Source organism: Salvelinus alpinus, chromosome 1 (assembly GCF_045679555.1).
Source record: "Salvelinus alpinus chromosome 1, SLU_Salpinus.1, whole genome shotgun sequence".
NCBI classification, from domain to species: Eukaryota; Metazoa; Chordata; class Actinopteri; order Salmoniformes; family Salmonidae; genus Salvelinus; species Salvelinus alpinus.
This window is the reverse complement of record NC_092086.1, coordinates 58,411,263-58,425,906: the sequence shown is the minus strand read 5'-3', so window position 1 is coordinate 58,425,906 and position 14,644 is coordinate 58,411,263. Positions and strand designations below refer to the sequence as shown.

At 42.7% G+C, this 14,644-nt stretch overlaps 1 protein-coding gene across 1 annotated transcript; it reads right to left on the bottom strand.

The window, feature by feature from the left end:
* Positions 1–2,770: 2,770 nt before the first annotated feature.
* On the bottom strand, positions 2,771–12,752 carry LOC139545067 (fructose-bisphosphate aldolase A-like). Its single transcript, XM_071352487.1, has 8 exons — positions 12,594–12,752; positions 11,255–11,373; positions 8,898–9,161; positions 8,511–8,671; positions 8,057–8,140; positions 7,427–7,601; positions 5,086–5,285; positions 2,771–3,361 (listed from the first exon to the last, which is right to left on the bottom strand). Exons 2-8 carry the CDS (start codon positions 11,364–11,366, stop codon positions 3,266–3,268), a joined length of 1,092 nt encoding a protein of 363 aa, XP_071208588.1. The 5' UTR covers positions 11,367–11,373; positions 12,594–12,752; the 3' UTR covers positions 2,771–3,265.
* Between the last annotated feature and the right edge of the window lie 1,892 nt (positions 12,753–14,644).

The window sequence follows — 14,644 nt, the reverse complement described above, 5'->3', positions numbered from 1 at the left end:
GGTATGTCTCTATAAGCTTGGCACATCTAGCCACTGGGAATTTTGGCCATTCTTCAAGGCATAACTGCTCCAGCTCCTTCAAGTTGGATGGGTTCCACTGATGTACAGCAATCTTTAAGTCATACCACAGATTCTCAATTCGATTGAGGTCTGGACTTTGACTAGGCCATTCCAAGACATTTAAATGTTTCCCCTTAAACCACTCGAGTGTTGCTTTAGCAGTATGCTTAGGGTCGTTGTCCTGCTGGAAGGTGAACCTCCGTCCCAGTCTCAAATCTCTGAAGACTGAAACAGGTTTCCCTCAAGAATTTCCCTGTATTTAGTGCCATCCATCATTCCTTCAATTCTGACCAGTTTCGCAGTCCCTGCCGATGAAAAACATCCCCACAGCATGATGCTGCCACCACCATCCTTCACTGTGGGGATGGTGTTCTCTGGGTGATGAGAGGTGTTGGGTTTGCTCCAGACATAGCGTTTTTCTTGATGGCCAAAAAGCTACATTTTAGTCTCATCTGACCAGACTACCTTCTTCCATATGTTTGGGGAGTCTCCCACATGCCTTTTGGCGAACACCAAACGTGTTTGCTTATTTTTTTCTTTTAGCAATGGCTTTTTTTTCTGGCCACTCTTCCGTAAAGCCCAGCTCTGTGAAAGTGGTCCTTAAAGTGGTCCTATTGACAGATACTCCAATCTCCGCTGTGGAGCTTTGCAGCTCCTTCAGGGTTATCTTTGGTCTCTTTGTCGCCTCTCTGATTAATGCCCTCCTTGCCTGGTCCATGAATTTTGGTGGGTGGGCGGGTTTGTTGTGCTGCCATATTCTTAAAAAATGTTTGGAGAGCTCCTTGGTCTTCATGGTGCCGCTTGCTTGGTGATGCCCCTTGCTTAGTGGTGTTGCAGACTCCGGGGACTTTCAGAACAGGTGTATATATACTGAGATCATGTGACAGATCATGTGACACTTAGACTGCACACAGGTGGACTTTATTTAACTAATTATGTTACTTCTGAAGGTAATTGGTTGCACCAGATCTTATTTAGTGGCTTTATAGCAAAGGGGGTGAATACATATGCACGCACCACTTTTCCGTTTTAAATTTCTGAACATTTTTCGTAACAAGTTATTTTTTACATTTCACTTCACCAATTAAGACTATTTTGTGTATGTCCATTATATGAAATCCAAATAAAAATCCATTTAAATTACAGGTTGTAATGCAACAAAATAGGAAAAACGCCAAGGGGGATGAATACTTTTGCAAGGCACTGTAACATTCTGTTGGTGGCAAGAATTTCTTTGTATAATCATTTCAATTGAAACACCAAGTTTGAATCAAGCATTGTTTTGGGTATCAGTTCATAAACCATGTGCCATGGAATCGGCACATCGAAAATACTATTTTATAACCTGTATGGCACCGCTGTCAACATTTTGTTCCTCAAATGAAAATGGCTCAATTTTCAATTAACCGAAAGTGAAAGGTTGTAATCTGGATAAAGGGAAAAAGGCAAGGGGTGAGTCATTCTTACTAATCTACTGGATAACCAGTAGATGTTATGCCCAGGTTCTTTTAGCTTTTCTTCATCCCCCTATGCGTGTTCTCCTCCAATTCTCTCTCATGTTCTCCAGGACCGTTGTCTGCCGATAAGATCCTGCAGCAGCTGAGAGTGCCCCTCATTAACTCATTAAGTAGTGTGCTTGCCTGGAAGAGTATCCTGTTCTCACCTTCGACATGTGTGCTGGGTTCTGGGAGGGTGGAAAGGACACCTGTCAGGTACTGCATCACTTGAAGGAAAACACACACAGTCTTACTTGTGGTTTATCTTGTCCACTTGTCAGGGGGACTCTGGTGGGCCTCTACTGGTCAGTTTGTCCAGGTGGGAATCACGAGTTTCGGGAAAGGCTGAGGTAGAGAAGGCATCCCTGGAGTCTACACCCGGGTGGCCCGCTACATGGTTTTCATCCAGGAGATTATTAAACTCCGACACCAGGCTTCTGCTGAGGCCTAGGTCATCCTGACTGTTTATGAGACAGTAGTCCATCCCTCTTTTTATATTCTTCTTTATCTCAGATGAACCAAAATCTCTGTCTTGAGACTTGTGTTTAAAGGGATAGTATAGACAATGGACAAGGTATGGACAACTATGGACAAGGTATGACAGCAAGCCATGCTTTGTTTTTGTTTACCTTGTGTAGCTCAAAGACGTTGCTGATGAATGATATCGGGACTATTGACTTGAATTTGTGCCAGAAATGTGGAAACAGTGGCCAGGTAAACAAAACCAAAGCATGATCGCTGTCATACCGTGTCCATAGACTGATTACAGGGTAAGGAAACCAATATGTAATTTAGGTGAATTATCCCTTTAAATAATGCATTGACGTCCTTTTGAGGCAGCATATTGGTATTGATTGTGAGTGATCTACTCGTTGATTCTCGACTGTGACTATTCATACTGCAATAATTACCTAGTCAACCCGTGTGTGAGTCTGTTGTTTTAACTGCTGTCAGAGATTGATATTGTGACTGTTCAAATGTGTTATTCATTGCCGGTCGGTTGGCATCTACAATACTGTACTCCTTACTGTACTCCTTAGACGAATGTGTATCGTCCTTTTTCATGTTTTTTACGGCCACAGCATGACATGCTGTGAATCCCCAAGCATTTTCTGACCCTGCTGTCACTGATAATGGTAGTTACACCCCCGTCTAGCAGTCTCTTTAGAGCAGGCAGTCTGCCCAAACCGAAAACAGGCTATCACAAAAGTGCATTTAGTGAATATGATTCTTTATTTTCTATTTCCAGTGTATAGAATGTCATACATTAAGAATATACTCTACAGGGTCTTCCTCCAGTGTTTTTTTTCAGTCGAGAGAAGAAGGCACATGTACTTAGGAATCATCAAGATGACAACACTGAAACACGAGGGATAGTCACAGGGGAGGATACTGTAAGCATAGGGGGGTGGGGACAAAGAGCTGGAGCTCTCAAGCTCAGCAGCGAACGGGGAGTGACTAGGGGCAAAGGATCACAGACTTTTCTCTCGGCGGAGGAGGGGTTTGAGTGCTAAAATGTTAAAATAACTGACGAAACACACTTAACTTTCCCGCACTAGACAATAACGTAACAGTGACATCACAAGCCCCACGCAAAAAAAATAAAAAGTGGAAGAGGGAAAGAGTTTTGCGAAGAAAAGAGTAACAGCTGAGTGGATAGTGTGGGGAAATGTGGGTGTGGTTTGATATTGAAAGGGGTGGGTCCATACTTAATAGGCGTGGTTGGCCACATAGAGGGATTCTCCGCCGGCGGCGCCCTTGTCTCCAGAGGAAACATACTTGCCCTGACAGGCCTTGCTGTTGTTCTGTAAATTAGAGAGATAGAGAAGGAGAGAGAGAGAGAAAGAAAGAATGAGAGAGGGTATGGGAAAGAGAGAAGAATGTAAGACGGAGAAAGAGATGGTGTGAGAGAGAAAGTGGAAGAAAGATAAAATACAATGATTAGTACAGACCCTCTGTCTTCCCACACAAGGACATAGGGAGCCTTAGCTCCACACCCCATGGCCTTCCTTTATTAGGTTTATATGGTGTCTGTAGTACTGTCTAGGACCTTTCACCTTATCCTAGAGACTGTAGTCCAGGGCTATCCAACTAGCCTTCTGTACAATATAAAGTAGTGTACATGTGATGGCAGATTTTGAAAAAACAAATGGCCAACACATTTATAGGCTACAAACCATCATGATATCATTCTGTCAAGTAGGCGTACTTTGGAGTCAATATTTAATTGGGAAGGTTTTTGGGAAAAGACTGTTTTGGCAATCTAACTGGCTCTACAACACATGGGCGCACACAAACAGGCGTTACTTCTTCAGAAAGTTGCAGGAAATAAGAATCAGCGATGCATTCTTTTTATGAATTATGAAAAACGTGTTTAATTTAACTACTCTATCGCTGTCATTCATCTGTAAGCTGCTCCATGGGACAACCAGTTATTTGAGCCCGACAGATGACATTCTGCTCAATTCGAGCCCTGAGTGTAGGGAAATTTAGCATTTTGTTTGGGCTAAAATCAGGAGAAAATAACACATTTCTTTTGAAAAGCAGTCATTTTTTCAATCATGTCATTAACTGTTTCATCCCTCCCCTATAATACCAAATTAAGTCAATTCAAGTGATTGCAGATCACTCAAAAAACAAACCTCTGCTACGAACTCCCTATCAAGCATTTTTGCTTGATTTGTGTTGGCTTTCTTGTGGCGGTAATCGCAGAAAAAAGAAACTATCTCCTTCCTAAGCTCACATACTCGCTTGAGAGCATTACCCTTGAGAGCATTACCCTTGGGAGCATTACCCTTGAGAGCATTACCCTTGCTTAGCCACCTCACATCATTATGTAAAAGTAGATCATGATGACTATGAAACAAGCGATGTTCATGCGGTGGTGGCGCCGCCAGATGTTTACAGCTGCGATTGGCTGATGTTAGCAGCTCTGATTGGCTGTATGCTGAAGGATATTAATTGACAGCACTTAATGGGCCGGACTATAGGAAAACAGATTCTCCTACTGGAGAATATTGACAGAGGGCTCATTTTGACACAAAACATATTTTTGTCAGATTTTTAAAAATGAATGTTCAGAATTTATAAAAGGGGTGGACTGAGATGGTCTAGTGGTTAGGGCCACATATATACTGTGTTGGCGTGGATCCAAATCCAGCCCACACCCTTCTAGCACAAACTTCTCTCCAATCTTTCCAGTCTTTCTCTCACTGTCTCTAACCCCCCTAAAAAACATTTACATTTTTTAAATCAAAGGCACATTATAAATGTATAAACTGGCAGCTAGTTGAATAGCCCTGCTGTAGTTTGTTATCACAGAGGGTCACAATAATTATAAGAAGCTTGTGATGTAATGCCCACGCATTCATTGCTACTGTTGAACTGTTGAACTGTTGAAAATCATTCATTGCTACTGTTGAAAATCAGAAACTTTCTGTCCAAAAATGATGCAGAAAAATTAATCCATGCTTTTGTTACTTCTAGGTTAGACTACTGCAATGCTCTACTTTCTCGGTGTGGGTCCTACCAGGGCTCTCTTGATGAACTCCTCCTGGCAGGCCTTGCCGTTCTCTGGCTTGCCTCCCCAGGCCTTGAGGGCGGAGGCCTGCAGGGCGCGGCCGTAGGAGAACGTGATGGCCCAGGGCCGGTGAAGGGGACACTGGTTCATGGCATTCAGGTTGATGGATGCTTCCTCCTCAGACTGGCCGCCAGACAGGAAGGTGATGCCTGGGGAAGGACGGAGGGAGGGAGACAGGGAGAGGAAGGGTAAGATAAGAGAGGAGGGGATGTGTGTGGGGGAGGAGGGTTGTGTGTGTGTGTATGTGTGTGGAAAGTAGAGTGAGTGTGTGTGCGTGTGAAGGACGTCATGCTGCTTGCTTAGTGATGACCACTTCCTCCCGATTCGGAACATACCTGGCTCGAAACCGGGACCTCTGCTTCACAAACACACATGACCGTCCTCCCTCAAGCATCTCTGCGGGTTGCGCCACTCAAAAGCTAGCTTTTGAGCGGCGAAAGCGTGGACACTTAAGGCTGAGGAGTAAGTTTCACACATCTCCATGTGCTACACGTGCGTGCATGCACGTGAGTGTGTGTGTGTGTGTGTGTGTATCTCCATATTTATATATGTATAGTACCAGTCAAAAGATTGGATACACCTACTCATTCCAGGGTTTTTCTTTATTTTTACTATTTTCTACACTGTAGAATAATAGTGAAGACAAAACTGTGAAATAACACATATGGAATCAGGTAGTAACCAAAAAAGTGTAAAGAAATATTTTATATTTGAGATTCTTCAAAGTAGCCACCCTTTGCCTTGATGACAGCTTTGCACACTCTTGGTATTCTCTCAACCAGCTTCATGAGGTAGAATATTTCAACTGACGGGTGTGCCTTCTTAAAAGTTAATTTGTGGAATTTCTTTCCATCTTAATGCATTTGAGCCAATCAGTTGTGTTGTTATAAGGTATGGGTGGTATACAGAAGATAGCCCTATTTGGTAAAAGACCAAGTCCATATTATGGCAAGAACAGCTCAAATAAGCAAAGAGAAAAAACAGTCCATCATTACTTTAGGACATGAAGGTCAGTCAATCCGGAAAATGTCAAAAACGTTTAAACTTTCTTCAAGTGCAGTCACAAAAACCATCAAGTGCTATGATGAACCTGGCTCTCACGAGGACCGCCACAGGAAGACCCAGAGTTACCTCTGCTGCAGAGGATAAGTTCATTAGAGTTACCAGCCTCAGAAATTGCAGCCCAAATAAATGCTTCACAGAGTTCAAGTAACAGACACATCTCAACATCAACTGTTCAGAGGACACTGTGTGAATCAAGCCTTCATGGTCGAATTGCTGCAAAGAAACCACTACTAAAGGACAACAATAATACGAAGAGACTTGCTTGGGCCAAGAAACACAAGCAATGGACATTAGACCGGTAGAAATTTGTCCTTTTGTATGGAGTCCAAATTTGAGACTTTTGGTTCTCCGCATCTGTATTTACCACCGTAAGCATGGAGGAGTAGGTGTTATAGTGTGGGGGTGCTTTGCTGGTGACACTGTGCGATTTATTTAGAATTCAAGGCACACTTAACCAGAATGGCTACCAAAGCATTCTGCAGCGATACACCATCCCATCTGGTTTGGGCTTAGTGGGACTATCATTTGTTTTTCAACAGGACAATGATCCAACATACCTCCAGGCTGTGTAAGGGCTATTTTACCAATAAGGAGAGTGATGGAGTGCTGCATCAGATGACCTGGCATACACAATCCCCCAACCTCAACCAAATTGAGATGGTTTGGGATGAGTCGGACTGCAGAGTGAAGGGATACCAGCCAACAAGTGCTCAGCATATGTGGGAACTCCTCCAAGACTGTTGGAAAAGCATTCCAGGTGAAGCTGGTTGAGAGAATACCAAGAGTGTGCAAAGCTATCATCAAGGCAAAGGGTGGCTACTTTGAAGAATCTCAACTATAAAATATATTTAGATTTGTTTAACACTTTTCTGGTTACTACATGATTCCATATGTGTTATTTCATAGATTTGATGTCTTCACTATTATTCTACAATGTAGAAAATAGTTAAAATTAAGAAAAACCCTTGAATGAGTAGGTGTTCTAAAACTTTTGACCGGTAGTGTATGTACTGTATATAACATCAATGGAGTGTGTTAGTGAGATCGTGAGGAAAATGACTAGTTCTGAAACCTAACGTTTCTCCGTCTCATCATTTTACCCTATTAATTCAGGTATGTAATGTGCAAAAGTGCAATATGACTCAAAATATTGAGGTAGGTGTGTCCAAGCGAGTAGGTGTGTCCAACCGTTTTGACTGTTCCTGTATATGTCTCTACTCCTCACCAGGCACGGCTGGGGGCACGGTGCGGCGCAGGGCGGTGACAGTTGCCATGGCTATCTCCTGGTTGCTATACTTTTGGGAGCAGGAGTGTCCAGGGGTGACCATGTTGGGCTTCAGCAGGGTGCCCTCCAGGTACACATGGTGGTCAGACAGAGCCTTATACACTGCAGACAGAACCTGGGGGGGGGGAGAGAGCGACCGGAAAAAGACAGGGGACAGAGAGTGAGAGACAAAGAAAGGAAACAGAAGAAATAGGAATGAGACAGACAGAAAAAGTTAGAGGTGTTGAAATTGAAATTGATTAAATGACTGATTGATCTAATGAGTGTTCCTATCCTACCCAGACTTAGCACGCTCTATTCCAATACCCACACTAAGGTTGCATTTACACGTCAGCCCCAATTCTGATCTTTTTTTCACTAGTTGGTCTTTTGACCAATCAGATCAGATCTGAACAAGATCCAATGTGAAAATAATTGTTGTGATTGGTCAAAAGACCAACTTGGTCAGAATTGGGCTGCCTGTCTAAATGCAGCCAACTAGAATGAAGCAGACATGCATTTTAAGTGGCATGCTAGAATGGCTATTGGAAGGTAGCCACTGTTTTTCTGTTAGTCGGAGCGATCCCACACCTTCTCTGTGACATACTGGCAGCGCTTCAGGTCATGGTCTCCGTCTGGCAGGATCTCAGGCTCCACGATGGGCACGATGCCATGCTAGGGAAGGACACAGGAGCATGGCAACCAGCGTCATGACTTCAGAACAGACAATACAACTTTTCAATGGCACCGGAGTTGGCAACTTAGCACTCGAGCTAATTTGATTAACTTGGTGGTTAACTCTGTAGCTACAGAGCAGGCTAAAATAACTACAACTCCTTGATAGTAATTATAGTGGTCATATTGCTTTTTTTCAAAGCCCAGATGTGAAACATTTACAATAAATAGATATTGTTTTGTGGAGATTGATGAAGAGTGGGTAATGATGTAATGTAAGCATGAACTGTAGGGGCCAAGTGTGTGCCAACTCATTGTATGTGTGCCAATATGTTCACACATGTTCAATGCGTGTTTCTGTGTGTCTCACCATCTGGCAGATGCTGGCGTAGCGCGCCAGGACGTTGGCGTTCTCCTTGATGGCCAGCTCTGAGGGGGTGGTGTCAGTGATCTTCAGCACACAACGCCACTTAGCAAAGTCAGCTCCGTCCTTTTTGTACTGGACACACCGCTCGTACAGCCCATCCAGACCTGAGGGAGAGAGACAGAGACATACAGAGAGAGCGAGAGACAGACAGACAGACAGTGAGGGAGAGAGATGGATATGTGTAACATTATGAAATAAACATGACTCGACACTTTGTTCCAGTTTCACTCTTCAAACCATCCCCTGAATACAATCTGCATACGTAGCAAAGTTGAGCTCAATACTAGAGGTGAAAGGTCAACTAGACCCAGGCCTGCCGTTGTCTCTCACCCTGAGTGGTGGTCTCTCCGTTGGTCCCGGCCAGGGGGACGACACCTTTGTCCACCTTGATGCCCACCACCATGTTCCTCTCCTTGATGAGCTGGGGGAACAGCTTGCCGTCGTCTGTCTTCTGGTACAGGGTCTCATGGAAGAAGATGACTCCACCGATGCATGGCTCTACGCGGTCGGCCGTGAAGAGGAGCTGGCGGTAAAGACGGCGGTTCTCCTCAGTGTTCTCAGCGTTGATGCTTTGGAAACGCTTGGCGACGCTGCCTGTTGGAATGAGGTTAAAAATTAATACAATAAATATAAAATATATACAGTACATTCAGAAAGTATTCAGACCCCTTTCCATTTTCCAAATTTTGTTACGTTACAGCCTTCTTCTAAAATGTATTAAATAAAATAAAAATACCCATCAATCTACACACAATACACCATAATGACAAAGCGAAAACAGGTTTTTAGAAATACCTTATTTACATAAGTATTTAGACCCTATGCTATGAGACTCGAAATTGAGCTCAGGTGCATCTTGTTTCCATTGATCATTCTTGAGTTGTTTCTACAACTTGATTGGAGTCCACCGGTGATAAATTCAATTGATTGGACATTACTTGGAAAGGCACACACCTTTCTATATCGAACATCATGTCCAATCAATTGAATTTACCACAGGTGGACTCCAATCAAGTTGTAGAAAGATCTCAAGGATGATCAATGGAAACAGAATGCACTCAATTTCCAGTCTCATAGCAAAGGTTCTGAATACTTATGTAAATAAGGTATTTCTACAAACCTGTTTTCGCTTTGTCATTATGTGTGGAGATTGATGAGGAAAAAATGTAATTTAATCAATTTTAGAATAACGCTGTAACGTAACAAAACGTGGAAAAAGTGAAGGGGTCTGAATACTTTCTGAATGCACTCTATTTGCATAAATCCATTCAGGTGTATTTTGTGGCTTTTGCCGAATTCGTTCTAATGATCTAAAGTCACGCTGTTGCAACTGCCAGTAAACACACAGTCCAGTTCAAAGTGAATGATGGCAGGCTCGTGTGACAAATGGCTTGTTTGCATAAAGGTCTACCGTAGCTATGATTAGCTATGGCACACCGGTCTGTGTAGACTATGGTCCGAGACAGATGTTTTAAATTAGGTTTTATTTACTGCATTGTCCAAATGCACAGCCGCTTTCCTACTCTATATTGCTATAGAATTTTCACAAATGCCTTTTATTTTTATTTAACTAGGCAAGTCAGTTAAGAACAAATTCATATTTACAATGACGGCCTACCTCGGCCAAACCCTAACGACGCTGGGACAATTGTGCGCCGCCTATGGGACTCCCAATCATGGCCAGTTGTGATACAGCCTGGAATCCAACCAGGGTCTGTAGTGACACCTCTAGCACTGAGATGCAGCGCCTTAGACCTCTGTGCCACTCGGGAGCCTTACTATATGTAATTCCCAAACATTGTAAGAATTTATGAAAATGTGAAAATTACCATATATAAGTGCTCACTTGTCAGAAAATGTAAAAAAATAAAAAGTGGCATATTCTTCCTGGGGTGTATAAGAACCAATTTTAAATAAGATTTAATGTTGGTAAAATGCTATTAGTTCCATTTTAATACATTCATAGATATACAGTATATACTAGTGTTATGGCAATTCCATATCTCTACTTTCGTTAGCAGGCTGGCCTTGGGACAAGAAGGTTCTTGTTTGAAGTGCAATACCATGCACAGACAAACCCCACAAAATCCCCACTTAATTAATACTACATTTGGAAAACTGGCCTTGATGGCACCAAATTCTCCAAGACATCTGTATTGTAATTTGAATGGGAGGTTTAGTGCCAACATGCAGGACAGTTTGCCAAGCCTTGTATTTCCGAGGCTCTCGGAAGGATGGAGGAACATCACCATAGTAACAGCAGTGTGAACTTGGATGTTGTCATTCTCCCTTTCAGGGATTGGCAAATTTTTCTGTGTTATGTAAGTAGCCTACAGTGCCACTTGGGCAAGACTTTCTCAGTGGTAGGTTACAGCTGAAGATGTGGTTTCGCTTGCAGACATTGTGAAATGTGATGGTAAGCGTTCAAATTGTGTTTAATACATTCTTATACCCTTCTCTCTCTGATAATAAACTGTTTTTACATGTAGGCCTTGTTATGTAGGCTAGGTTGTGTTATGTAATAGTGCAATCTCTCTGTCTCTCTCTCGCTCTTTTGCTCTGCCAGTCTGCCAGTGACATTTATAGCCCCATCATAGGCCACCGTACACCATCTTTGATATGCCATGAATGAGTGTGTTTAGTGGGTGATCTGATCCGTGTGTGTGGACTCATCAGCAGTCCCCTACCAGTAGACTCATCGGCAGCAAGGATTCCCTTGCCGGGAGCAACGATCTTCTGAGCAATATCACTGAGCTCCTTCTTCTGCTCCGTAGAGAGGAATGGGAATGAGTGAGGCATCGTGTCTCTAAGAGAAAGAGAGAGAGAGAGAGCAAAAGCAAGAGCGAGAGGGGAGTGAGGGAGAGAGGTGAGGGAGAGCGAGGGAGATGAATGAGGGAGACATGGAGAGAAATAATTGTTTTAAATCTTTATGTTGAAAGGATTATAGATTCAGTGTTTGTAGCAAGGATGGTTAATCCCCACTGACGCAATCAACTGTCATAGCAGCATCATAAGGCTGTAATACACTCCCCTGGCGACCGGGTTCGTACATTAAACATTCTCTATGCAAGCTGCAAAGACTTCAATTTCCTCCTTAACTAGATTTAATGGCGAGAAGGCAAAAAAAGGCGAAATATACGTACTACGAAACGAGTGTATTACCTACCGTCTGTGTACGTCAAGCCCAGACGATACAGTAGATATACGCCACTAGCCGCTGCACAGGCTAGTTATAATGCCGAGTCTCCCAATATAACCTTGGTCTGCCTATGTGCGCCATCAGAGGAGTCCGTCCGATTTCTCAAACAAAAGCATCTCACAAATTCTGGTGAGCATTTCAACCGTGAAAAACAACATGACGCTAGCTTCAAATCGCATTATACATCCAAATCTTCCCTTATAGCCGGTACGTGGAGTTTTCACATACCGTGCGTACGTGAGGGATTCGCTTTTGGCATCTGTTGATGTAGGCGTGTACACGATGTTCTGATTGTCTTTTGGGGAGCGCTTGTGTGATATTTCTGGATTTATTTGCGCGCTATGAACAGTTTACATAATATGCGCGTTATTACATGCGAGGTCCTGGCAAGCGTTACAGGCAGGTAGTCTAGTGGTTAGAGCATTGGGCCAATAACCGAAAGGTTGCTAGATCGAATCCCCGAGCTGATTAGGTAAAACTCTGTCGTTCTGCCTCTGAACATGACAGTTAACCCACTGTTCTTCGGTCGTCATTATAAATAAGAATTTGTCCTTAACTGACTTGCCTAGTTAAATAAATAAAATAAAAATACTTCCGCGTCTGTCCTTGCCATTGCATCCGTATGACCTTGTAATACATTGGGAGTTGCCGGATAGGAAGTCACACGTAAGAGTCATATTTCAACTACAGACTGTCCTGTAATATATATATGATACGACATCATATACATATTTAGCTTGAGGCTTATACATACATCAATACAGTAATGTCTGATGGAAACGACATCATTTTACATAATAAAGGATTAGTTGATGAAAACAACTTACCAGTTTATCTGCGCAATAGATAATAGAGCAAAAGCTGTAACTTTACGGTTTTAAGAGGGAAGCGATGCGTTCTGTTGCAATATCAGGCAATGAAGAAGGATGTCGAGTACTGTTAAATGTCAAGTGACCAGGGAAGGCCAGTGACGAAAAAGAGGGCCTTGCCCCAGGCCACGTACGGAGACTGTCCAATCAAAACTCACGATGAAAGATTGACATATCATTCCAACCATTGTCTGGAGAAAACGTATTTTTCCTGTGACAGTGGTTGGCTCACTTGCATCCAAGTGCCGTTCTTTTGAATGACGGAAGAAAAAAAAGGAGTGTTTTAAGAATAAAGAGGTGGAAAGATTTGTCATCATGTACGTGACAGATCTCACGTGCATAATGCATGCTCTATACGTGCCCGTGATATACAGCCACAGCAAAAAGCCAGACTGCACCACAGAAGCGGCATTATCCTCAGTCTAGACCTACTATGAATGCCTTTTCAATTGAAACCTCAGGGATGTTATGTTGCTGCAGATTTGGCTTGAGACTATTCATAATGATAGTTTACATGGAATAAGAATACACCTTGGTCATAATAATCAATTAAATTACTAGACCTACTATATTATAAATACAACATGATGATAAGATGTACAGAACACTACTGGCAGCAAAGCTATTCAAAATACATTATATTATAGACACTGTAGCCAGCGCTAAACTACATTTGAATGCTCAATGTGCATCATCATCATCACCATTCATTACTTCATTGTCTCCCTCGTTCAAATTCTGCTCTCCTTCGCTTCCTTTACCCATACCTCCAGCCACGTCACCCATCCGTCCCTCCATGTTACTGGTGTGAAACATGATGTGCTGGTTTAGTTTGGCCATGTTGATGTTCAGCCTTAGCCTCCATTGGTACAATGACTTGGAACACAGCAAGGGTTCACATTCAGCACCATCATCACACATTGTAACAACGTTTCCTAAACTCTGCCTTGGTAGTATTGATTTCAGTCTTTGTGTGATATGACCTTCCTCTGGCGCAGTCAGACCACCATATTACATAATACACCCTGGCTCGCTGTGCTACCCAGGGGACCACAGACTGACCAATGCTCTTTCCACAGGGGGACACTCTTTTCAAGGCATTTTGTTACAAAGTTATTTTAGTAGCAGATTAGGAGAGCATTTTCGATAACCCTGATCCCTTTCCTTATTTTAACCGAAGTCTCCTAACCTTCTATGTTAATTCTCCTAACCTGCTGTGTAAGTTCTCCTAACCTGATACAAAAAAGTAACTTTGAAGTCGAAGTGCTGTGAAGAGTGTTTCCTGTTTCCACAGAGGCCAAAAGGTGGAGTGTGTATCAATCCTGTGTGATAAGTGATAAGTCTGTGTGAATAGTACTGTTATTAATTGCTAACCTTCACCTCTCCAGGATGAGTTGGATTCACCGCATGTCTGTCTACAATGGTCACTGCATCCAGTTTACAAGGCTGCCTCTTTTCTCGCATCCTTCGGACACCGTGTCAAACACCAGCGGCCAGAATATAGCAGATTTAGTAGTAGCATAATGGGAATCCTTGAAGTATCGCTGTTCCTCATATAATGTACTAGTAGAACCCAAAATGTACACTACTGTTCCAATGGAAGGTCAGGTAGGTTTGTCAAACATCCGCTTGGTCTATTGAATATGGACACCATAAGCCTGACTAAACAGTTTTCCTGTCCCACATCAGGTTGACTCAGTAAAAGCAGGAACTTAATCTCATATCTATTAAATGGAGTTGTCCCAAATTACTTGAAGTTGCCCCAAATACTGCATAGAACATGGGATTTTAACCCCTTTGGGAGAAATATTTGAATTACATGTAACAATTCAAAGTTAGTTCCTTAATGCTACCAAAGTACATGTTTTTTTTTGGCACAATTAAATGCAAAGTGTTGCTAAATATTGGGAAACAACATCCGGATAACCAACATGTCCTAGCTTGCATGGATTGCATGCACTGTCCAAAATACATTTGATAGTGTTGGATCATGTTGTCATTTGGTTGGC